The sequence below is a fragment of the Dermacentor albipictus genome, chromosome 6 (genome assembly GCF_038994185.2).
Source record: "Dermacentor albipictus isolate Rhodes 1998 colony chromosome 6, USDA_Dalb.pri_finalv2, whole genome shotgun sequence".
NCBI lineage: Eukaryota > Metazoa > Arthropoda > Arachnida > Ixodida > Ixodidae > Dermacentor > Dermacentor albipictus.
This window is the reverse complement of record NC_091826.1, coordinates 108,404,848-108,426,807: the sequence shown is the minus strand read 5'-3', so window position 1 is coordinate 108,426,807 and position 21,960 is coordinate 108,404,848. Positions and strand designations below refer to the sequence as shown.

General features: G+C 45.6%; 1 protein-coding gene across 3 annotated transcripts in view; it reads left to right on the top strand.

Moving 5' to 3' along the window:
* Window positions 1-21,960, top strand: part of LOC135905001 (EEF1AKMT4-ECE2 readthrough transcript protein-like) — a 57,617-nt gene that overhangs the window by 2,554 nt on the left and 33,103 nt on the right. For all 3 annotated transcript variants that reach the window (XM_070541227.1, XM_065436000.2, XM_070541226.1), the window contains exon 2: window positions 9,118-9,449. In XM_070541227.1, the coding sequence (XP_070397328.1) occupies window positions 9,118-9,449 (332 nt within the window). The remainder of the gene's footprint in view (window positions 1-9,117; window positions 9,450-21,960) is intronic.

Sequence of the window (21,960 nt, the reverse complement as noted above, 5' to 3'; positions counted from 1 at the left end):
CACCATTTCATCAATAAAGTTGCTCCAACCAGGTTTTACATTCTTGACAATATTGTTCCTCAAAGTTTAAGAGAATGACAGCAAACTAATGCCATGAAACAAAACACCGACAGCGCATGCCTTTCATTTGGAATCTTCTCGGACTTAAACATTAAAAGTGCGAAAGAACAACAGAGCTCAAACCTGAAATTGATATAGTTTTATTGGCGCAGCTCTTCACCGCCTTCGGGATCGGTCCAGGGAAGAGGTTTGAAACTTACCCGATACAGAAAAGTGGTGGTGGTAAAGGCTCTAAGAAATGCGTTGGCTTTAATTAATAAACATAAATGAAATTGTCTGATGACACGACTCAGAGGACCCCTAGCACAACGGATTGTTATTACTTAACTTCCGTTTACTTCATACTGTCACTACAGCTACGAGTATTAAAACTTCGCGTAATATTCTAATATGTGGCTATCGCATTCATTGCTGCCTCGCCCTTATGACGGAGCTATGATATATTTTTTTCAAGCCCCATACCTTACGTAGGCCTTTTCAAAACGGCTTCATTAAGATAGCATGCATATATATATATATATATATATATATATATATATATATATATAAACGAGAAGAAAGGGGGTTAACCGAGGGACCCGATATTTATTAGTCATATAATGAGAAGCCAACAAACACTGACACCAAGTACAACATAGGGGAAATTGCATGTGCTTAATAAATGAAATAAAGTAATGATAAATTAATGGAAATTAAAGTGGATGAAAAAACAACTTGCCGCAGGTGGGAACCGAACCCACAACCTTCGCATGTCGCGTGCGATGCTCTACCAATTGAGCTACCGCGGCGGCGTTTCCCCATCCACTTTCTTGGGTATTTATGTGTACTAGTAGAACCCTGGGAGTGTTAGCCAGCGCCCCCACTCACAGACCTTGGCGGCGGACGTGGAACGTCTTTTTTGCCGCAGGCGTCACGAGAACGTGATCTTTTCGGGTGAAGGCAACTGGTCAATAAACCCACATATGCTACCTGAAGGCATCAATGTTGCCGGATTCGAGACCCTCGTTATATACCCTCGAGACCCTCGTTATATATATATATATATATATATATATATATATATATATATATATATATATATATATATATATATATATATATATATATATATATATATATATATTCGCAGAAGCCATATTAGCTTTTGCATTTTGATAAATGCTACTACACGCGGAACTGTGGCAAGACGAATTTCGCCTATCAGAGCGCGCAAAACCAAAACTGGAAACCTGCAACAAATCCCTTGATAGTTTGAAAGTAGCGCCACTCTTTCAACTCTGCCACCCCTGCGCGACCTCCTCGCCTCGTCCTCGCCCCTTGAGCGTACCCCCCCCCCCCCTTAAGGCAACCAGTTTTGCTCCCGTTTTTCAGCGCGACGATTGGCCTCCCTGCTGTTGCCCTTGGAAACGCGCGGATCTTGCGTTCTGCTTGTGTTTTTCGTTCGCGCCATTTTTCTCCTCAGCTCGGCTGGCTCGGCGCTTTAGCTCGGCGTAACGAACGTTGTACGCTGTCGTTCCCGCTCTTTGTGCTAACGCTATGCCGTGCTGTTGCGCATATAACTGTAACAAGAAACCTGAAGATGGTTATGCCGTTTTTATGATGCCACCAGGCAGGCACGTACCCAAGGGGAGGCCCGGGGGGGCCCAGGACCCCCCCCCCCACCCTCCACGCCCACGCCACCATTTCTCACACACATTCTTAAAGCACCGCCAAATCAATGTTGAGGCTTGATAGCTATTCGGCGGTCAACATTTTGCTGCCTTTCTCACTCCTTTTAGATGACGGCAGTTTTCGGCGTCTCCTCGGATGTTATGGCCAGTTTCCTCATCAATTCGGTGCCTGCGCGATTAACTCGAGAAGTATTTAGTTGTCACTGTCTATTCAAAGGTTCACTGTCTATTCAAAGGTTCGTGGTCAGCTGGTCTGTGTGCACGTGGAACGAGTTGCGGCCAGAGAAAATACCAATTGCCTTTAACTTTTCTGTTTGTTTCATTATTTCCTCGAGTGAAGGCTCACCGCGATGCTGACAGATCCTCGGAACTATATACGCGTGATATGGGTTAGATAAGGTGGAAAATAAAATTATCCGAGACAGCATCCATCATCAATCCCTGCAATAATTCTTAAACTCATAGGCAATATGACAGTCACCCGTTAATTCGTATAGTTTTTCCTTAATTCTATAGCTCTTTTCGTGCAAAATTGCCAACTGAAAACAATAGTCGCAAGGATTTGAGAAATTAAGGGATCTCCTAAGGGAGAGAGCCAAGGCAACAGCCAAGCAGAAAGGAAAATCGAAAATTAACAAATGTAACCGCTGTGTATGAAAATATTTATGGATCAACGTCTTTTTATTTAAAAGGGAAGCAGAGGAAACGCCGCCGGATGTGGAGGACAATTCCGTGTGTTCTGAATGACGCTTCCACAGTTATCATTCGAGCCGCTTAGCGTTGTCATTTCTCTGCTGTGCTTATTTAGATGTTTTTCTAACCTTCCCGCGGTGGGCGCACTACGTGTAGAATCGCATCATCTTGCGCTATACGCGGTAGTACGCGATTGGCGGCCACGCATCGTTACGTAACTTCCCAAATAACAATACGAGTCGGTTATGGCACTTGTTAGAGCAGTAAACAAGGAATCCAAAACAACTGTGATTGTTCCGCCAATATATATTTCTGTATATTTCTTCCAGAGCTTTGTTCCAGAGCTTTGAACTTTGTTCCGAATTCACAAAGCGCTACTATAGTCGGATACAACTTAAGAGGAAGCTTTAGCTCGGGCCCAACTCCGACGCGGCCTATTCAAATACATGTAAAACGCAAAAACGTTTTTTCTGAGATAGCCCCTGGACCGATTTTAATAAAGTTTGTTGGATTTGAAAGAGACAGCTCAATTATAGTGACTGTTGAAAGCGGAATTTTGATTTAGGGCCTGAATTTTGTTAAAAAGATTTTCAAATATTCGACAGTTTAAAAAAGAATAGAAGCAAGAAGTTTAAAAATCCATAGCTCTGCATCAAGAACAGATATCGCTGTTCTGTAAACGGCATCCATTAGACAATTCAAAGCGAACAAACTTTATATGTCATATTATATTTTATGTGAATTTTTTACGTTATTCACAAGGGTTCTGCAAAAGCTGTATTTCCATATTACTAAATTTTTTAGATTCATCTGAAACATATCAATTTTGTACGCATTAGATGTACTACAGTGAAAGCTCGTTAAGTCGAACTTCAATAATTCGAATTTAGGGATAATTCGAACTGTACGATTTGGTCCGGCCAAGCTCCACAGAAGTCTATGTATAAAAAAGTCCGTTATTTCGAACGCGAGAAGGTTCCCTCACGGATAATTCGAACTACGCTCGCCTGGCACACGGCCAGAGAAACGCGCTTACTGCCTACACACAAGGTGGTATTGCCTCCGAAACCGAGAGAATGGCGAGAGAAGGCAAAATCGGAAAAAAATCTAACCGACGCGCGTTCAGCCAGAAGGCAGCGGCGGCTGCCGCCTCTCCCTTCTACGTAACCTCCGAGACTTCTTGCCCGGTGCGAATCTCGGATGCTTTGCAAATCTTGTACAGCTGCTAATGTTGTGCGGAGATGGCACGGCAAGCGCCAAAACACATCGAATTAAGTATGTCGCAGCTGCGCTTGCAATCAAGAACCAACGAATCAGGGCCTTCGCCACCTTCACATGTTCAGTGTCTTTGTTTCGGCAGTCTTCATCGGCTGTGCACTTCTGTTTTCAGCTTAGGAGGTATCGGCCGTCGCGATTCATTGTGATGGTGTTAAGCCTCGGCTAACGTTCGTTTCGGTGGATATCGGTGGTGTGGCACAGTCGGACCCAGAGCTTCGACTTGAAGGTGGCGTGTGTCCGCGGCACACGCCATCACTTTCTGACACGCCAAATTTCTGACATGCCCTCCGGCTTCCAAATCGCAGTGTACTGTTGCTCTCCTTCACTTTCGTTAGTTCGAACTTTAGTTAATTCGAACTGAAGCGGCTTCCCCTTGCGGTTCGATTTAACGAGCTTTTACTGTATTAGGTGCAATATAGAGAATTGTGATATCATTTCTCGTTGCCGAAAGAAAGGGTTGCACACTTGATAGTCTCGTTTTCTGACAATTTTCGATTTTTGCCAATTTTTAATAAAGTATTGATAACCTAAAGGAAAAATTCGAAGCCAACAGTCACTAGAGTTTAAGTTTTTCTTTTAAATGCCACAAACCTTGTTAAATTTGGTGCAGCGGTTACTGAGGAAAACGAATTCTCCTTTTACATTACATATACTTTGATAGGAGCACCCGACCTAAAGCTTCCACTTAGGTCTGCAATGAAGCCCCGCCCACGCCCTCATAACTGCCAGCCACTGCTCCTCCGCGAGGCTGCAAATAATTCGTACTTCAACCTTTTTCTGTTACCAAAATAAGGCGGTAACTAAAAAAATAAAATTATTAGCGCGTAATTTTACACCTTTCTTCTCGCCTATTATAGTGGAATGGCGAATGCCTAATTCAGTATTGAACTGCACTAACATGCTTGCTTCGCTACAACTATTCGTTGTGAAGTTTCACTTCAGTTGGCAGTCAAGTTTCATGAGTAAAACGGGTTCAGCAGTGAAATTACCTGCACAGCAGATTTTGAAGAGTGAAATGCTCAGATCCCAAACATTTTGTCCATGTCTGTTGCGCACCTCATTGCTTCCGCCGATGAAAAGACTCTTGAAGAATAGCATACGCTCGGGAGGTATCAAGTACGACGCCATTTCGAAAAGGCCGCATGACGACGATTTTGTTTGCTTCTGTGATTGGCTGGCGGAGTAACACAACTCCGCGCAGTCTGTGTGCCTTTGTTGTCAGCTGATGTTTCTTAAAATTCTATTTTACTAAAGTAATACTTATGTTACACGTTCGCTTCTGTGGCAGTGTTATTCCTGCGCTTCTTTCCTGCGCGAGTCCATTTGACGTAGTTCTTTGTTTGCCAAGTAAGGGAGAGGCGTATCGCACAGGCGTACCTGTAAAATACACCTTATTTCATTTCTCATTTGTGGGTTTACGCGTTCTTATAGCGAATGCTGGACGTTATTCATATGTTTACTGGTAAAGGTACCCCCCTCCTCATTTGCACAGAAAAGTTACCTTGGGTTGCCCCCCCCCCCCCAAAAAAAAAATCCTGGGTACATGCCTGCCACAAGGAAAGCGTGAGGGCTTGCGCAGGAAGGAGTGGCTGCATAACATTCGCCGAAAAAATTTTGTTCCAACAAAGAACAGCGCTGTTTGCGAGAAGCTTCCTTCTCATTGCTCGTAGCAAAGCACCCTGTAATGCTGCATTTGTTTCCTTCTCCCGGCCTTCTCACCAGGGTTTTCGTTGCGGCAATTTGTACGGTGAATAGAAATGCGGCTGTCCTCAGTATGCTTAATATTCTGCAACAGCTCCATCAGCTCGCACGTCACCAACTGTTGTTATTCAGTCGGAAACGCAGCACTATAGATTGTCCTTTCCACTTTTACTGAAAATTGAAATGGCGGCTTGTAGAGGATATATTTCTAGCTTACGCCGATCCGTGCGTCCATCAGATACAATGAATGGAAGCCCTGAAAAAATTACTGGCAAGTATACCCGTAGTTTGCAGGTGATGAGCACAAGCTAGTCCACATTGCGTTTCTTTAAAATTATAAGGCGAAAGCTTTTAGATCTATGTTTCAAGGTCGCGTTGTGAACAGAAAATATCACCAGAGACGACCTAAAGCATGTCTACCCTATATAAGAGAATGATTACTCAAGGTAATTAATGATTCATTAGTGATTGAATTAAGGTGGAAAAGGGAAGATTAAGGTGGATTAGAATGCCTTGGGGGATTAAGGGGATTAGTGTTGATGGAGTATTAAGACACATTAGGGTGGATTAATGTGGATTAGGGTGCATGAGCAAGTATTGGGGAGGATTAAGGTGGATGGGGATTAATGTCGATTAGGGCGAATTAGGGTTGATGAAGGAGGATTGAGACCGATTTGGATGGATTCGAATAGATTAAGGTGGATTAGGGCTGATGGATGTTAATTAGGGCGTCGTAAGCAGGATTAAGGTGCACGGACGTGGATTAAGCAGGATTAAGTAGGATTAAGGTTGTAAAGCCTACTCTTATAAAGCTTATTCCACATTAATCAATCGTCCATCTTATTCGGCCCTAATCCTCCCTAATGTACCTTAATCCACCTTCATCCTCCTTCATTGACTTTAATCCACCATAATCCTCCTTAATGTACATTAATTATACTTAATCCACCTTCACCGACGTTAATCCGCCCTAATGCTCCTTAGTGCACCTTAATTTTCATTAATCCACCTTAATCCTTCTTCATTCTTTATACCCATCCTAATCCACTTTCTTCGACTTTAATCCACCTTAATTCTCTTTATTACACCTTAATCTTTCTCAATACGTCTTAACTCATCTTAATGCAATCACTAATCAACTATTATTTTGCTATTCAGTAATAATCTCTTATACACGGCTGCACTTGCTTTCGTTCGCTTCCGGCATTCCTTGGTTCACGAGATATTTTCTGTAGCTCACACCGCGACCTTGAAACAGAGATCTCACGCTTCCACTTATAAGCCCCACACAAAGGGATATGCCAGAAGCAATACTAGGTCAGACGCACGAAGTAAAGCATCTCATCATGTGGCAGAAAAATTGTCAGGAGTATAGAATTCGCCTCAAAGCTCCTTTTACATCAGCATGTCCCCTTCATACGGCTTTAAGAAAAAACGAACCTCCTCATAAATGTTGCCTTCAGAATTATCGATGCAGTTATCAGCATTTCTCAAAATCTTCGAAACCACTGGGGCGCGCAACTGGCCCAGTATAACACGCCTCCAAGAATGCTGCGTTCCGTCCGCGGGAGCTCAGGAGAAAAATCGTGCCGTGCACAGCCGGCGGGCGAGGAGAATCGAGGAGGAAAGCGCCTCGAGGAGAAGTGTCGCTACTTTCAAATTATCAAGGGGTTTTAGCAACAAGCACACAACCGCGCCTCCTTGAGGAGGCGTTCTGCTTTCGTCACCTAGTAACGGCCAGCCAGTGTGCTGAGGCTCAGTGCTCTTCGCTGTCCTAATGCCTAATGCCCCGAAGTCCCATTAAAGAAACAAAAAATGAATGAAATTTCGTACTGTCAGCCGGTACCAACTAGCGCAAAATGTAGATGTGTTAACTATGTTAAAGGGCAGTGATCATATGTTAAAGGGCAGTGATCAGTTTGAAGAAACACTGAGCAAAATTAGTCAAGAAACCGGCCAGCCTAGACGCAGTAAGGGCAAAAGCAGGCGCATTTGGGCTGGTGCTCGCAAACAAATGTTGCAGCTTTAGAACCGGAAGATGATAACAGAGGTAATGAATGAAACCGTAACTCGGCTGTTTACAGAAGCAGCAATGGAAGTAAATCACCAATGCAGCCAGTAGGTGAGCTCTTCCAAGTAAAAAAATATCTAGTAAAGAAGCGACCGAGCATGGAAGTGCCACACTCAAGAGATTAGGTAGAATTTGCTGAACCGTCAAAGCCGATAAAGAATGAAGTAAGCTGTATTAGAAATTAAAACGTCAAAAAAATTGAGGCGGCAGTAAAAGTGGCCGCAGCATGAAACCAGTGAGAAGAAAACTTGGCATAGGGCAGCGAAAGATGTATGTAGTGAAGTATAAGAAGAGTATTATCATCAGCAATTTCGATAATATAGCAAAAACAGTAGGATGATGTTATACTGACTTGTACAGTACCCAAAGCAGCCACGCAACCTTCATTGGAAGTATTGATCAAAAAGATACAGAGGATCCTTCCAAAACTTGCGTTGAAGTTAGAAGGGGCTTGGAAGAGATGTCCCGGGGAAACGTGGTAGGAGAATATGGAATAACCGTTGATTTATTAAAATGTGGGAAATATTATGTTTAAGCTTGCAGACCTTTAGACGCAATGCATCACGACTGTGTCAGTGAAATGGGAGAACGCCAATATTATACTAATTTATAAGAAGAGAGACGTTAAAGAATTGAAGAATTACGGGCCCATTAGCTTGCTCAGTATTGTATAAAATATTCACGAACATAATTTGCAATAGAATCAGGGCAACATTGGCTTCAATCAGTCAAGAAAACAGACTAGCTTTAAGAAGTGATATTCTACAATTGATCACGTCCATATTACTAATAAGGTAATTGAGAAATCTGCGGACTGCAATAAAGCTCTCTATATGGCTTTCATAAATTGCGAAAATGCATTTGATTCAGTAATGATACCAGCACTCACAGAGGCATTGCGTAATCAACGAGCTAGGAGGCATACGTGAACATCTCCGGAAATGTCTACAAAGATTCCAAAGCTACACTGTTTCTCCACACGCAAATTATAAAATTACCTATCGTTACGAGACAAGAAGAGAGTAGTGTGGATCAGTGTGCAAACGAGAAAAAAAATGGAGCTGGGCAGGACATGTAATGCGTAGGGTAGAAGACCGGTTGAAAATTGAAGTTACAGATTGGGTGCCAAGAGAAGGGAAGCGCAGTCGAAGATGGCAGAAAATTAGGTGGGGCGATGAAATTAGACAACTTATACGCCCTAGTTGGCTAGGGCAAGACAAGGGTAATTCGAGATCGCTGGGAGAGGCCTTTGTCCTGCTGTGGATCTAAAAACAAGTGGCGGTGGTGGCTGCTGCTGTTTGCTGCTGATGCTAAGGATGGCATTTTCTATTTGGCCTAGCGCTAGGGGAATTACAAACAGAATTAACTGCGTAGTTATATTGAAATTTATTGCCCTACGATCGGTCCTTCAACCACAGCTGTTGTGCAATCGAATCGAAGTTAATCATTCAGTTGGGCTTTTTATCACTGTAAATAATGATTAATTAGTTGTTCAAATATGTATTGATTACACATATCTAAATAATTACTAACTGTACATGACACTAACGCCCCAAGTGCAGCTAGAGTGCCGGTACAAATAATTGCTATAGCCATGATGCTGAATGACACCGTCTCATTCATTGTTCACGGCCGCCATGCCAGGTGGACAAGAAGATCATCGAAGCCGAGCAGCGTGAGGCGGAGCGAAACTCGAGGTCCTCCCATTCGAAAGCCGCCATCGCCTCGTCGCTGGCGCTGCTCGCCAGCGTGCTGCTCATCGTGGCAGTGCTGATTTGGCACGAAGCCCCCCCAGAACGGGGACCGGACCCCATGTGCGAAACGAGCGACTGCCTGCGCTTCGCCTTCATCATCGGCCAATCGATGGACCGCAGCGCTGACGCCTGCGCTGCCTTCGGGACGTTCGTGTGCGGTGGAGCTAGACTCCCAGACATGCATTCTTGGATGCCGGAGGCACGTGACAACCTGCTCCACAGGTGCGCCACACGAGCTATTTCAATACATTGGTCACACCGACGTCACCGCTGAGGAATCCCCGGATACTAGACCGCCATTGCGGTGAATCACGACAGTTAGCTCGTACGCGCGTGCTCGTACCGTCACTATACGACCGTCGCTCTTGGTGCGAGTTTTTGTCGACGATCTTGCCGATGCGGTTATGTGGGCGGTTGTCAGCTGCCCCAATCGTAGCGACAACTCCGAGAGAAAGAAGCCTATACGAATTCGAACTTCTTTCGCCTGCCGAAGGTAGTAACTAATCAGTGCAAGCGTACGAAAATACTCAGGAAGAACCGGCGCAGGCTGCGGCTGGCACGCATAGAGCGTGGAAATTTCAGTGGTAGCAGCCCCGACGTGCGTGTGTGAGGCGCACACTTTGTGACGGTAAGTTCATGACATAGAGCTGTATGTACTTTCAATTTCTGACCGTTAAACACAGCCAATCCTTGAAGCATTTTTGCAGCGTGACGTGCTTGCTTTCATAGGGAAACCGTCATGCCTGTGTGATGAAGCAAAGACAGGGCTCGGACAGGGTTCTGACGCTTCTCATGGGTTACAGTTCCAAGCCCGCACGTCTCGCACGCCACGAGCGCGCCGAGACGTGACAAACAGCCTGACAAACTTTCTGGAGTTTATGGTTTTCTTGATGAAGCTGAAGCTTAATTTTCAAAACACTGATCTCTCTTTCAGATTCAATGTGTCAGAAGCGACTGTCACGAATATTTGACAGGTGGCTTCATGTCACCTACTGTCGCCTAGAGGTCATACACTTTGGCCCGAACGAACTGTGCTGCAGCGCACCATGTCACAGGCATTCCACGACTCGTTTGCATCTAATGTTGTTATTATTATCGATTGTTTAGAAATAAAGATGGAGAGGCCGTCGCCATTCTTGGCGAGAAGTGAAACCTGGTCCAAGAACAGCAGCACTGCAATGTTGTCAGTTGGAATCGCCACACAAGGTGTTGTGACGCTTACCTCCTAAGTTTGGGGACGTCGAGTCGGCGAAAACACATCACAGAACATTGTAGTGTATACACAGCTTGCTCCCTGGTGATGTAGTGCTTGCCGACAGAGGCTTTCACATAGCAGAAAATATCCAATTTTACTGCACTCGTCCCCGCAGGGGTGTCTGCATCAGCAGGTGTTTGGTGTGTTGCGACACCACGTACTCGAGCACATGAGGGTTGGACCCTCATGGCTACCCTGTGTGGCTATCCTACCTTGGGTACACCATATTTGGTTACAGCAGCGGCGTACTACTGGCGTCGTGCAGACTTGTATGCAAGCTCTGCCTCGTTCCCTGGTTGGGCTCCGTGGTGGGCAATCGGCGCTGTTGCCGAACTTACACATTTTCTTATGGCAGCGCAAACTTCGGTTAGCTATGATCGGCGTCTCAAAAGATGCCGCACCGAAGCATCTTTCCAGTTCTCCTTTCGGAGCAACGCCCCATCATTTCCCAACTATTATGTAGTCCACAGCGAAGACAGCATACCAGTAAGAAAGCTATCTCTGTTCCTGGGGGTCAAATGCCTCGAATACAAAATTGGACCGACATACAAAGCCTCAAAAATGTCTAGCAGGGACCTTGTCCTACAACTACATGGCAAAGATCAAGTACAAAAGCTCCTGGAACTTACCAGCATTGGCGACGAGACAGTGATAATTTCACCACACAGAACACTAAATACAAGCAGGGACATGATATCTGAAGAGGACTTTTGTGGCTTGAGCGATTAGGAACTGCTGGACGGTTTCTAGGTGCAAAACTTGACCAAAGTAGAAAGAATTGTCATCCGCAGAAATAACCAAGAAATCTCCAAAAAACCCGTTGTACTCAACTTCGGTACGAGCGTAATGCCTGCCTCCTTGGATGCAGGTTTCGTAAAAGTAAACGTCAGACCATGTATACCGAACCCTAGACAATATTCCAAATGTCAAAGGTTTGGAAATGCTTCAGATGCATACCGAGGACAAAGAACCTGTGCTAAATGCAGCTCCAATGATCATCAATTTGACAATTGCACTTGTTCCCCACATTGCGTTGACTGTAAAGAAGACCGTTCAGCTTACTCGTCGTATTGCCCTTGCTGGAAAAAGGAAAAGAAGTAATTGCACTAATTGTTCAAGAAAAAATCTCGTTCTTTGAAGGGGGAAAGCGATTGCCATACCTTTCCAGAAGTTATGCCGATGTGACGCAGGTGGGGGCAGCCTCACAGAGGCCTCAGGCATGCTCCAAGCACACGACACCAGTCCGACACCAGTCTTTGGGCCCTGCAGACCCCAGCCTCGCAGGGCCCAAAAATCAACCGAGCACCAAGGCCCGAGACACGTGTCTCAGAACCCAACTCTTGGTCCTCCAATCCCTCAGAAAGAGTGATGGAGGTCGACGCAAAAACCCCAGTGTCGTCGACGCCGAAGGGAAAGCGCAATGTCGAGCTCGAAAGAAGGGGAAAGTCCCTATAACCACATTAAATACGAAAGCGATAACTTAAAGGTTATTGCTCCTTTGTATCAGGCTTCTTTGGATCTATGTTGCCTAACATCTTTCTTATTTCTTAATCACTTCTAATGCCATTTACATTTTAGTTTCAAAATAGCTCTTATTATCGACTGGAATCGCAGAGGACACCTATGCAACTGAGGTGACATCAAAGACATGTTAAGTAACTTCTCTCCTGTATTCTGGAACTGGTACAGCGCAACATACAAAGGAAGGAAATGGCCGGCTCGGCTTGTTTCTTCTTTTGTATGTTGCGCTGTACCAGTTCTAGAATGCAATACCCACTCGCCCAATCCTCAACGCTAGTGAACTTCTCTCCTGTGGCCTTGTGCTTGCAGAAAACAAACAGGCGAAAAACATTTTAAAAAATGGCTGTGGCTTAGCTAAGGTTACGCCCAGGATGCGAAGCATACTAGCCTTTATTTTGACGCGGCAGCGTTAAGGACCTCGTGTCGCAGAAAAGCCGGTGTCGTCGGTGTCGGTGTCTGCGGCGTTGCACTTTATGAATAAATCGTTGTCGCGCCGAACGCTGCGTTGCTCGACGGTCACCGCGTCCGATGCGGGGGGCGACGCCGCGAGCGGCGGCGCGAGTTGGAGCCCCGTTTCTCCTCTGTCGTGACGTCACGGTGTCACGAGGTATTGAAGGCGACACCGCCGCGCCTGAGGAGCTGGGTTGAGCTCTAGTAATATGCATCGCATAAAAAATTAAAAGGCTTTACTGTCGTACGGCGCGACGGTATTCAGGCGAACCGGCTTTCCGGTGGTGTAGCCATTGTTCTGCAGGGCGTATCGCAGCTAGAGAACTTGCGATTAACAGTCACATAGAAGCCGTTGTCACCATTTTACCACAGAAAACCATCACCATTTCTTCACCATACATTCCACCACATTTGAATTTTGCTATAAGAGATCTAGAGTTAATTTCACACCAGCTACCTGAACCTTTTTTAATAGACGGTGTTCTTAACGCCCATAACACATTATGGGGTAACAAAACCGACACCAGGGCACAAACGCTTGAAGATTTTATCCTAACAAATGACATACACATTTTAAACACTGGTGCCGAGACCTACCACTCTCTAAGCACTGCAGCTATGAGTTGCCTCGATTTGGCGCTGTGCTCACCATCTCTATTCGCTGATCTCCAATGAAATGTAATAGGTAATCCCTACGGTAACGGTCATATGCCCGCATACATAAAACTAAAATCCACGCTACCTATCCTACGTTCTAGTGCACCCCGTTGGAAACTTCGTCTATCAAACTGGCCTCTCTTCACCAAAAAGCCAGTCTGGATAAAGTGATTTTAGATGACCTAAGTACAGACGAAGCGAATGAGAGGATTACTGCTTTTATAGTTGCTGCGGCGGAAGAGGCTATTCCCAAGTCTACTGGATTCTTAACTGAAAAACTAAAACCTTAGTGGACAGCCGAGTGCACAGAAGCTAGCGGGGTGTCTTTCGAAGGTGCCCAACACAAATGAATCGTCTGTGGTTCAAAAAAGCGAAAGCTAAAGCAATGTAAATCCTCAGGCAAGCCGAAAAAGAAACGCATGGAAAAGTTATATTTCATCGATTAACACCTCAACCACGTCCAAGAGAATGTGGGACCGAGTTAGCAACTTCAGGGCCAATTATGCTTCCTATGCAATACCCGCCGTGGTTGCTCAGTGGCTATGGTGTTGGGCTGCTGAGCATGAGGTCGCAGGATTGAATCCCGGCCACGGCGGCCGCATTTCGATGGGGGCGAAATACAAAAACACCCGTGTTCTTAGATTTAGGTGCACGTTAAAGAACCCCAGGTGGTCAAAATTTTCGGAGTCTTCCACTACGGCGTGCCTCATAATCAGAAATTGGTTTTGGCGCGTAAAACCCCAAATATTATTATTCCTATGTAATTACCATAGTCTCAGCTACAGGCACGCAAACAAGTCTACAGGAACAAGAAGACATATTAGGCCAGTACTTCTACACCATATATTGCTCAGCAAACTATTCCATAGCCTTCCTAAATCTGAAAGTGTCCGCAGAAAAACAGAAGCTACCGACAAGTTCACAGACCACTTATGACCATTTAACGTCGCATTAAATTGCTGTGCGGCGCGCGAGCGCGGCTGGAATGCAGCAGAAGAAGCGAGTAGTGCGTCCCTGAAGAACAAGCAAAAACTGACTTTATTTTCTGATCGCCCAGCCTCTACTCTACGGCTAGGTTGCGCACCCTCGCACCACTTCCCTTTCCTGCACACAACGCGACAAGACTTTACCGAGTCAAAAAAGGGGAAAAGGTGTCTGGCTGTTGCTGTGCGACCATGAGGTCGCCACATCACTTCCTCTCCTAGTGAGTTAGAAAAAGTTCATAGGTCGATTTAAATTGTTCACAAGTCCATACGACGGGGCACCCTGGAGATTCGTCCAATGCGTGTCCTTGTGACTTGGCGTGTTTGGACGAGTACAGCCTTGGAGGGTGGTGTCAGAGATGACGGTGCATGTGAAGCGGTGTCTGCATCTTCAATGTGCGCTATCTTCAGCCGATCGAGTGATAGCATTTCGTGACGACCGCGCACGTCGATAGTGAACCGCTTCTTACCTAGACGCAGCACTCGGAATGGCCCGTTAAACGGTGGTTGGAGTGACCGATGCACTGCATCATGGCGCCCGTATGTGCACATGTGCGTGCACGAAGCGAGTTCTGATGGTACATACACCACGCGTGGCGCTGCCAGTCGCGGTGGCATAGTACGAAGGTTTCCATTATGTCTCGTAACCCAAGTTGGCAGGCTGCGGCGGCTGCACAACCGTCTTGCGAACTGCCCGTGAAGAATTCTCCTGGAAGGCGTAATGGCGCTCCGTAGACCAGTTCCGCGGCGCTGCAGTCGATGTCTGTCTTGACAGCTTTCCGGATTCCCAAGAGGATGAGTGGTAGTGCCTCCATCCAGCTGCGCTCTTCTGTTGCGGCTTGCGTAGACTTGAGCTGGCGGTGGAAACGCTGTCGCTTATCGAGTGGAAGGCGGTTGTTCTGAGGCGAGAAGCACCTATGAAACGTGCAATTCTGGCGAAAAGTGATGATTCGAACTGCCTTCCACGGTCCGTTGTTATTATAGATGGTGCACCGAAACGAGCAACCCAGTGGTGCAAGAAGACGCGGGAAACCGTGTCAGCAGTGATATCCGCTATAGGTATGGCCACCGCCCAGCGCATGAATCCGTCAATGCACGTCAGTAAACAGGTGCAGCGGTGGCGTAGAGGTAGAACAACCGGCTCGCCCGCAAGAGGACTGTGGTTAAATCCCGGTGCCACAAAATTTTCCACCGGACGAGAAAAAGATCCGCGTGTTGATAAAATTACATAAACAGGCCTGGAGTGTGGCCTCATCCCGGTGACCAGAAGCGGTAACGCACTCTTTCACCAGAGCAGGATTGGCCACCCTGGTGCAGTACTTGGCCAGAACTTTCCATATGAACACAGCATCCAAACTCCGGCCGTCAATCCCCAGCAGCTGCGAAGCAACTGACCACGGCGGCGGTCAGACTTGCGACGCAGCAGAGGGTGCTAATAATCCCGGGTTCCGGACAGGCCACCTTTGGAACCTGAACCTGCCAACGTTTAACGTTAGAACGTTACCTAGTGAAGCGAGTCAAGCAGTGCTATTGGAGGGCAGTAAATGGGATATAATAGAGCTCAGTGAAGTTAGGAAGACGAAAGAGGCATATACAGTGCTGAAAAGCGGGCACGTCCTGTGCTACCGGGCCTTGCGGAGAGACGAGAACTAGGAGTCGGATTCCAGATTAATAAGGATATAGCTAGTAACATACAGAAATTCTATAGCATTAACGAGAGGGTGGCAGGTCTCATTGTGAAACTTAATAAGAGTTACAAATTGAGGGTCGTGCAGGTCTACGCCCCCACATCCAGTCATGATGACCAGGAAGTCGAAGGCTTCTATGAACACGTGGAATCGGCGGTGGGTAGGGTCAAAAGAAAATACACTGTACTGGTGGGCGACTTCAATGCCAAGGTAGGCAAGAAGCAGGTTGGAGACAAGACAGTGGAGGAATATGGCATAGGCACTAGGAATAGCAGGCGAGAGTTATTAGTAGACTTTGCTGAAAAGAATAAGATGCGGATAATGAATACCTTCTTCCGCAAGCCGAATAGCCGAAAGTGGGCGTGGAGGAGCCCGAATGACGAGACTAGAAATGAAATAGACTTTATACTCTGCACTAACCGTGGCATCATACAAGACGTGGACGTGCACCGCAAGGTGCACTGCAGTGACCATAGGATGGTAAGAACTCTAATTAGCCTAGACCTGAGGAGGGAACGGAAGAAACTGGTATATAAGAAGACGATCAATGAGTTAGCGATAAGAGGGAAAATAGAGGAATGCCGGATCAAGCCACATAACAGGTATTCAGAATAAGCTATGGAAGAGGACCTTAATGTTGAAGACATGAACGACAATCTTATGGGCATCATTAAGAAATGTGCAATAGAAGTCGGTGATAACTTCGTTAGACAGGATGCCAGTAAGCTATCGCAGGAGACGAAAGACCTGATCAAGCAACGCCAATGTATGAAAACCTCTAACCCAACAGCTAAAATAGAACTGGCAGAACTTTCGAAGTTAATCAACAAGCGTAAGACAGCTGACATAAGGAAGTGAAATATGGATAGAATTGAACATGTTCTCAGGAACGGAGAAAGCCTAAAAGCAGTGAAGAAATAACTAGGAATAGGCAAGAATCAGATGTATGCATTAAGAGACAAAGCCGGCAATATCATTACTAATATGGATGAGATCGTTCAAGTGGCTGAGGAGTTATATAGAGATTATACAGTACCAGTGGCACCCACGACGATAATGGAAGGGAGAATAGTCTAAAGGAATTTGAAATCCCACAAGTAACGCCGGAAGAAGTAAAGAAAGCCTTGGGAGCTATGCAAAGGGGGAAGGCAGCTGGGGAAGATCAGGTAAGAGCAGATTTGTTGAAGGATGGTGGGTAGATTGTTCTAGAAAAACTGGCCGCCCTGTATACGCGATGCCTCATGAGTTCAAGCGTACCGTAATCTTGGAAGAACGCTAACATAATCCTAATCCATAAGAAAGGGGACCCCAAAGACTTGAAAATTATAGACCGATCAGCTTACTGTCCGTTGCCTACAAAGTATTTACTAAGGTAATTGCAAAGAGAATCAGGAACACCTTGGACTTCCGTCAACCAAAGGACCAGGCAGGATTCCGTAAAGGCTACTCAACAATAGACCATATTCACACAACCAATCAGGTAATAGAGAAATGTGCGGAATATAACCAATCCTTATATACAGCTTACATTGACTACGAGAAAGTGTGTAATTCCGTTGAAATCACGGCAGTCATGGAGGCATTACAGAATCGGGATGTAGACGAGCTGTAAGTAAAGATACCGAAAGATATCAATAGCGGCTCCACAGCCGCCGTAGACCTCCATAAAGAAAGCAGCCAAATCCCCCCCCAAAAAAGGCGTTAGGCAGGGAGATACGATCTCTCCAATGCTATTCACAGCGTGTTTACAGGCGGTATTCAGAGACCTGGATTGGGAAGAATTGGGGATAAGAGTTAATGGAGAATACCTTAGCAATCTGCGATTCGCTAATGATATTGCCTGGCTTAGTAACTCAGGGGACCAACTGCAATACATGCTCACTGACCTGGAGAGGCAAAGCAGAAGGGTGGGTCTAGAAATTAATCTGCAGAAAACTAATGTTTAACAGTCTCGGAAGAGAACAGAAGTTTACAATAGGTAGCGAGGCACTGGAAGTGGTAAGGGAATACATCTACTTAGGACGGGTAGTGACTGCAGATCTGGATCATGAGACTGAAATAATAAGAATAAGAATGCGCTGGGGTGCATTTGGCAGGCATTCTCATATCATGAACAGCAGGTCACCATTATCCCTCAAGAGAAAAGTGTATAACAGCTGTGTCTTACCAGTACTCACGTACAGTACGGGGCAGAAACCTGGAGGCTTATGAAAAGGGTTCTACTTAAATTGAGGACGACGCAACGAGCTACGGAAAGAAGAATGGTGGGTGTAATGTTAAGGGATAAGAAAACAGCAGATTGGGTTAGGGAACAAACGGGAGTTCATGATATCTTAGTTGAAATCAAGAAATAGAAATGGACATGGGCAGGACATGTAATGAGGAGGGAAGATAACCGATGGTCATTAAGGGTTACGGAATGGATTCCAAGGGAAGGTAAGCGTAGCAGGGGGCGGAAGAAAGTTAGGTTGCCGGATGAGATTAAGAAGTTTGCAGGGACGACATGGCCACAATTAGTACATGACCGGGGTTGTTGGAGAAGTATGGGAGAGGCCTTTGCCCTGCAGTGGGCGTAACCAGGCTGATGATGATGGTGATGATGATGATGATGAGGCGACTGCGGAACACTCTGACTGGTTGACCATGACGCGGTATGGAGGGTGGCCACGGAATCCATGACACGTGAGATTTCGTTCATCTGTTCAAACTGCTCATGTGGAGACGGTTCGCTTGTGATGGCCGCAAGAGATGTTGGAGTTACCGCCATGAGCTTGTCGGCTAACTCGGCCAGCTTGAATAGATCATTCTCATTCGAGGTAGTCATTACCATTCTTGCGTTCGAGGGGACTTTCTGTAGAAATATTTCTCGGAGCAGCACGCTGTCAAGACCATCCATTTTGCTGCCCATTAATTGCTGCATATGACGCAGCAGCTGGCTTGGCGTTCTGTCGCCGAGGTTGGCTTCATGGAGAAGCTGTTGTAGCCGTTGGCTTTCGGAGGGCGTGATCTTGCGAATGAGCATTGCCTTCAACGCCTCGCAAACGTTGTCTGCTGGTGGGGAAATCAAGAGGTCTCGAATTTCGCTAGTGGTTGACATAATGGTATTTCGTGGAAGCTGCTGTGATGCGCCGTGCCGCGATTTGTGATTCTACCTGAATGAACCACAATGCAGGATCCGCAGTCCAAAACGGAGGCAGTTTGACGTCGACGCCGGAGAGTGTCGCAATTTCGGTTCCTTGAGGTGTGTCCATACCGCTTGCTACTCGTCCGGGTCACCACTGTTTTGCGGCGCTCGAGCGCTGCTGGAAATCAGCAGAAGAAGCGAGTCATGCGCCCTGAAGAACAAGCAAAAACTGACTTTATTTTGTGATCGTCTAACCTCTACGGCTCGGTTGTGCACCCTCGCACCACTTCCCTTTCCTGCACACAACGCGATAAGACTTTACCGAGTCAAAAAAAAAAAGGGGAAAAGGTGTCTGGCTGCTGCTGTGCGACCGTGAGGCCACCGGAAAATAAACAGAGTAATCTGTCCAGGTAAGAAGACAGCTCGTAGTCCTGACAAAATACATTTCATTATGCTGGCGCACCTTTCCCAGAAAGCGGTGGAGGCCTTGTTTCGTTTATCCAACGCGGTCAGGGAAAGGGGTAAAATGCCTGCATAGTGGGAAAAAGCAGTTACTGTTCCTTTCCTGAAACCGGGAAGTCACCAAATACTCCCAGCAGCCATAGACCTACAGTGCTAACAAGCTGCCTGGCAATATCATATGAAAGCATAATAAATATGATTGACATACGTTTTGTAAACCGATAACTTACAAGATACTCACCAGAGTGGTTACAAGAAAGGCTGCTCAATAACTGACCGCCTTGTCCGTCTTGAACATACCATACGTGAGTCATTCCTTTACAAACAACACTTTTCGACCTAGAAAAAGCATACGACACCACATGGAGCTATGGTAAGTAAGTATGGGGTTTTACGTGCCAAAACCACTTTCTGATTATGAGGCACGCTGTAGTGGGGGACTCCGGCAATTTTGACCACCTGGGGTTCTTTAACGTGCACCTAAATCTAAGTACACGAGTGTTTTCACATTTCGCCCCCATCGAAATGCGGCCGCCGTGGCCGGGATTGGATCCCGCGACCTCGTGCTCAGCAGCCCAACACCATAGCCACTGAGCAACCACGGCGAGTATGGAGCTACGGTATTTTACAAGATTTAGCAATACTAGGAATACGCGGCGGAATGCTCAACCATCTGGCCGATATTCTATCAAACCGAACATTTTATGACAGCCCGGGTGCAGCATTGTCCCGAGTCTTCGTCCAAGAAAATTGCGTCCCCCAGGGTTGCGCACTAAGCACTACATTTTTCGTGGTGAAAATGAACTCCATAAATTCAGGTATACCGTCCACCATCATGTACTGTTCATACGTTGAGGACCTTCAATTTACATGCCGTGCCTCGAGTATGTCTACATGCAAAAGGCAAATCCAGATAATAATAAACAGGTTGACACAACGGGCCGATATAAATGGATTCCGTTTTTCTACACACATAAAAAAAGCTGTGGCAATCGTATTTTCACAGAAAAGAGGAAGTTAAACCTGGATCCAGCTATGAAATTAAATCAAAGCCCACAACCAGTTAAGCACGAACGAAAGTTCTTTTGAATAATTTTTCATAATAAACCAAATTTCATCGCCCACAATAAGAGCTAATGAACTAAGGCAAACAAAGCACGAAGCATGAAGGTCCTATCACATAAGCATTGGGACGCCGACCGAACATACCTGTTGCGCATTTACCGCTGTGTCGTGCACAGCATTCTTGAATACGGCTGCATAGTTTACGAGCCAGCAAGGCAGTCGCAGATCAAACGTGATTGCGTAAAACATATTTTATTACGAAATATTTCACTATAACCGATACGCTGTAACGCTCTTGAACTTTTTAAAACCTATTTGACGAACAGTATCAATAGGTGAAAACTGGTCTTATTATCTGGCAATTAAGACTGGTGTACCGCAAGGCAGCATTTTAGACCCGTTCTTATTTTATACATTGATAAATGACATTCCTGACATAGGCACTTCACTTAATTTCGTTATTACCACTGTTTTATTTTCTGGTCCAGATGCGGTCGTTTTGGCAGGAAAATGCAACATTTTTCTTGAGAAGTTGTTTTAGTGGTCCATACAATACAGACGAAGTGAATTCAACTAAAACCAAAGTCACTGTGATCCGCGCAAGGAACAAGCCATTGAAGATCAATCGCGCCGTTTATTATGTAGGGCAGAAAATCGAATTCGTCGACCAACACAAAATACTGGCCGTCACTTTCGATGCCACTTTGTCTTGGGATACACACGTGAATGTAATCTGTAGAACTCTATTTCATGCATCTGGAGTGATGGCACGTTGCCGCACAAGTTTTCCGACATCTGTCGAAATTTAAATATATATATATATATATATATATATATATATATATATATATATATATATATATATATATATATATATATATATATATCACTCACTGCTGCAGGGTTAACAACTACACATACTAAGACAAACAGTATGAAAATTATCGTGTTGCAAAAAAGAATTCGATACATTGCAAACGTTCCGCACTTATCACCCACTGGCGTCCCATTTCAGACCTATTAGATTATGACATCTCATAACATGTACAACTTTCGTATTTTGCGCTCGTCCTATTTTTCGGCTAGCTCCTTTCCCGATTTCCTTACACACACAGCATCAGAGTCAGTCTCGGTGATAGTGCAGCTTATCTGTACATGGATTGACCCTCAATGTAGCGCTTTCTAAAGACGTTCCTGTGAGTATGTGCCGGCTCAAAATGCGGGCCGATATCGAAGGTGCAGTTGAATATTGTTAGCCGTTCCAATGGATCTGTGCGAACTAATCAGGTAGATCAACGACCATAATGACCACGACCATGAAATCATGACAATAGCGAGGCAGACACCGATGATATTGCCTAAATATGCGGGTCGATCTAAAGGGTACCTTAGTCTAAAGCCGTTTCCGTGAGTATGAGCAGTCTAAAAGCGTGGGGAGATACTAAAGAGACTGCAGAAAAAAAAGCTTTATTAAACACTGTTCCCACGCCTTTCACGCGAGGGGTACGGCAATGGGGAGCCATATGCG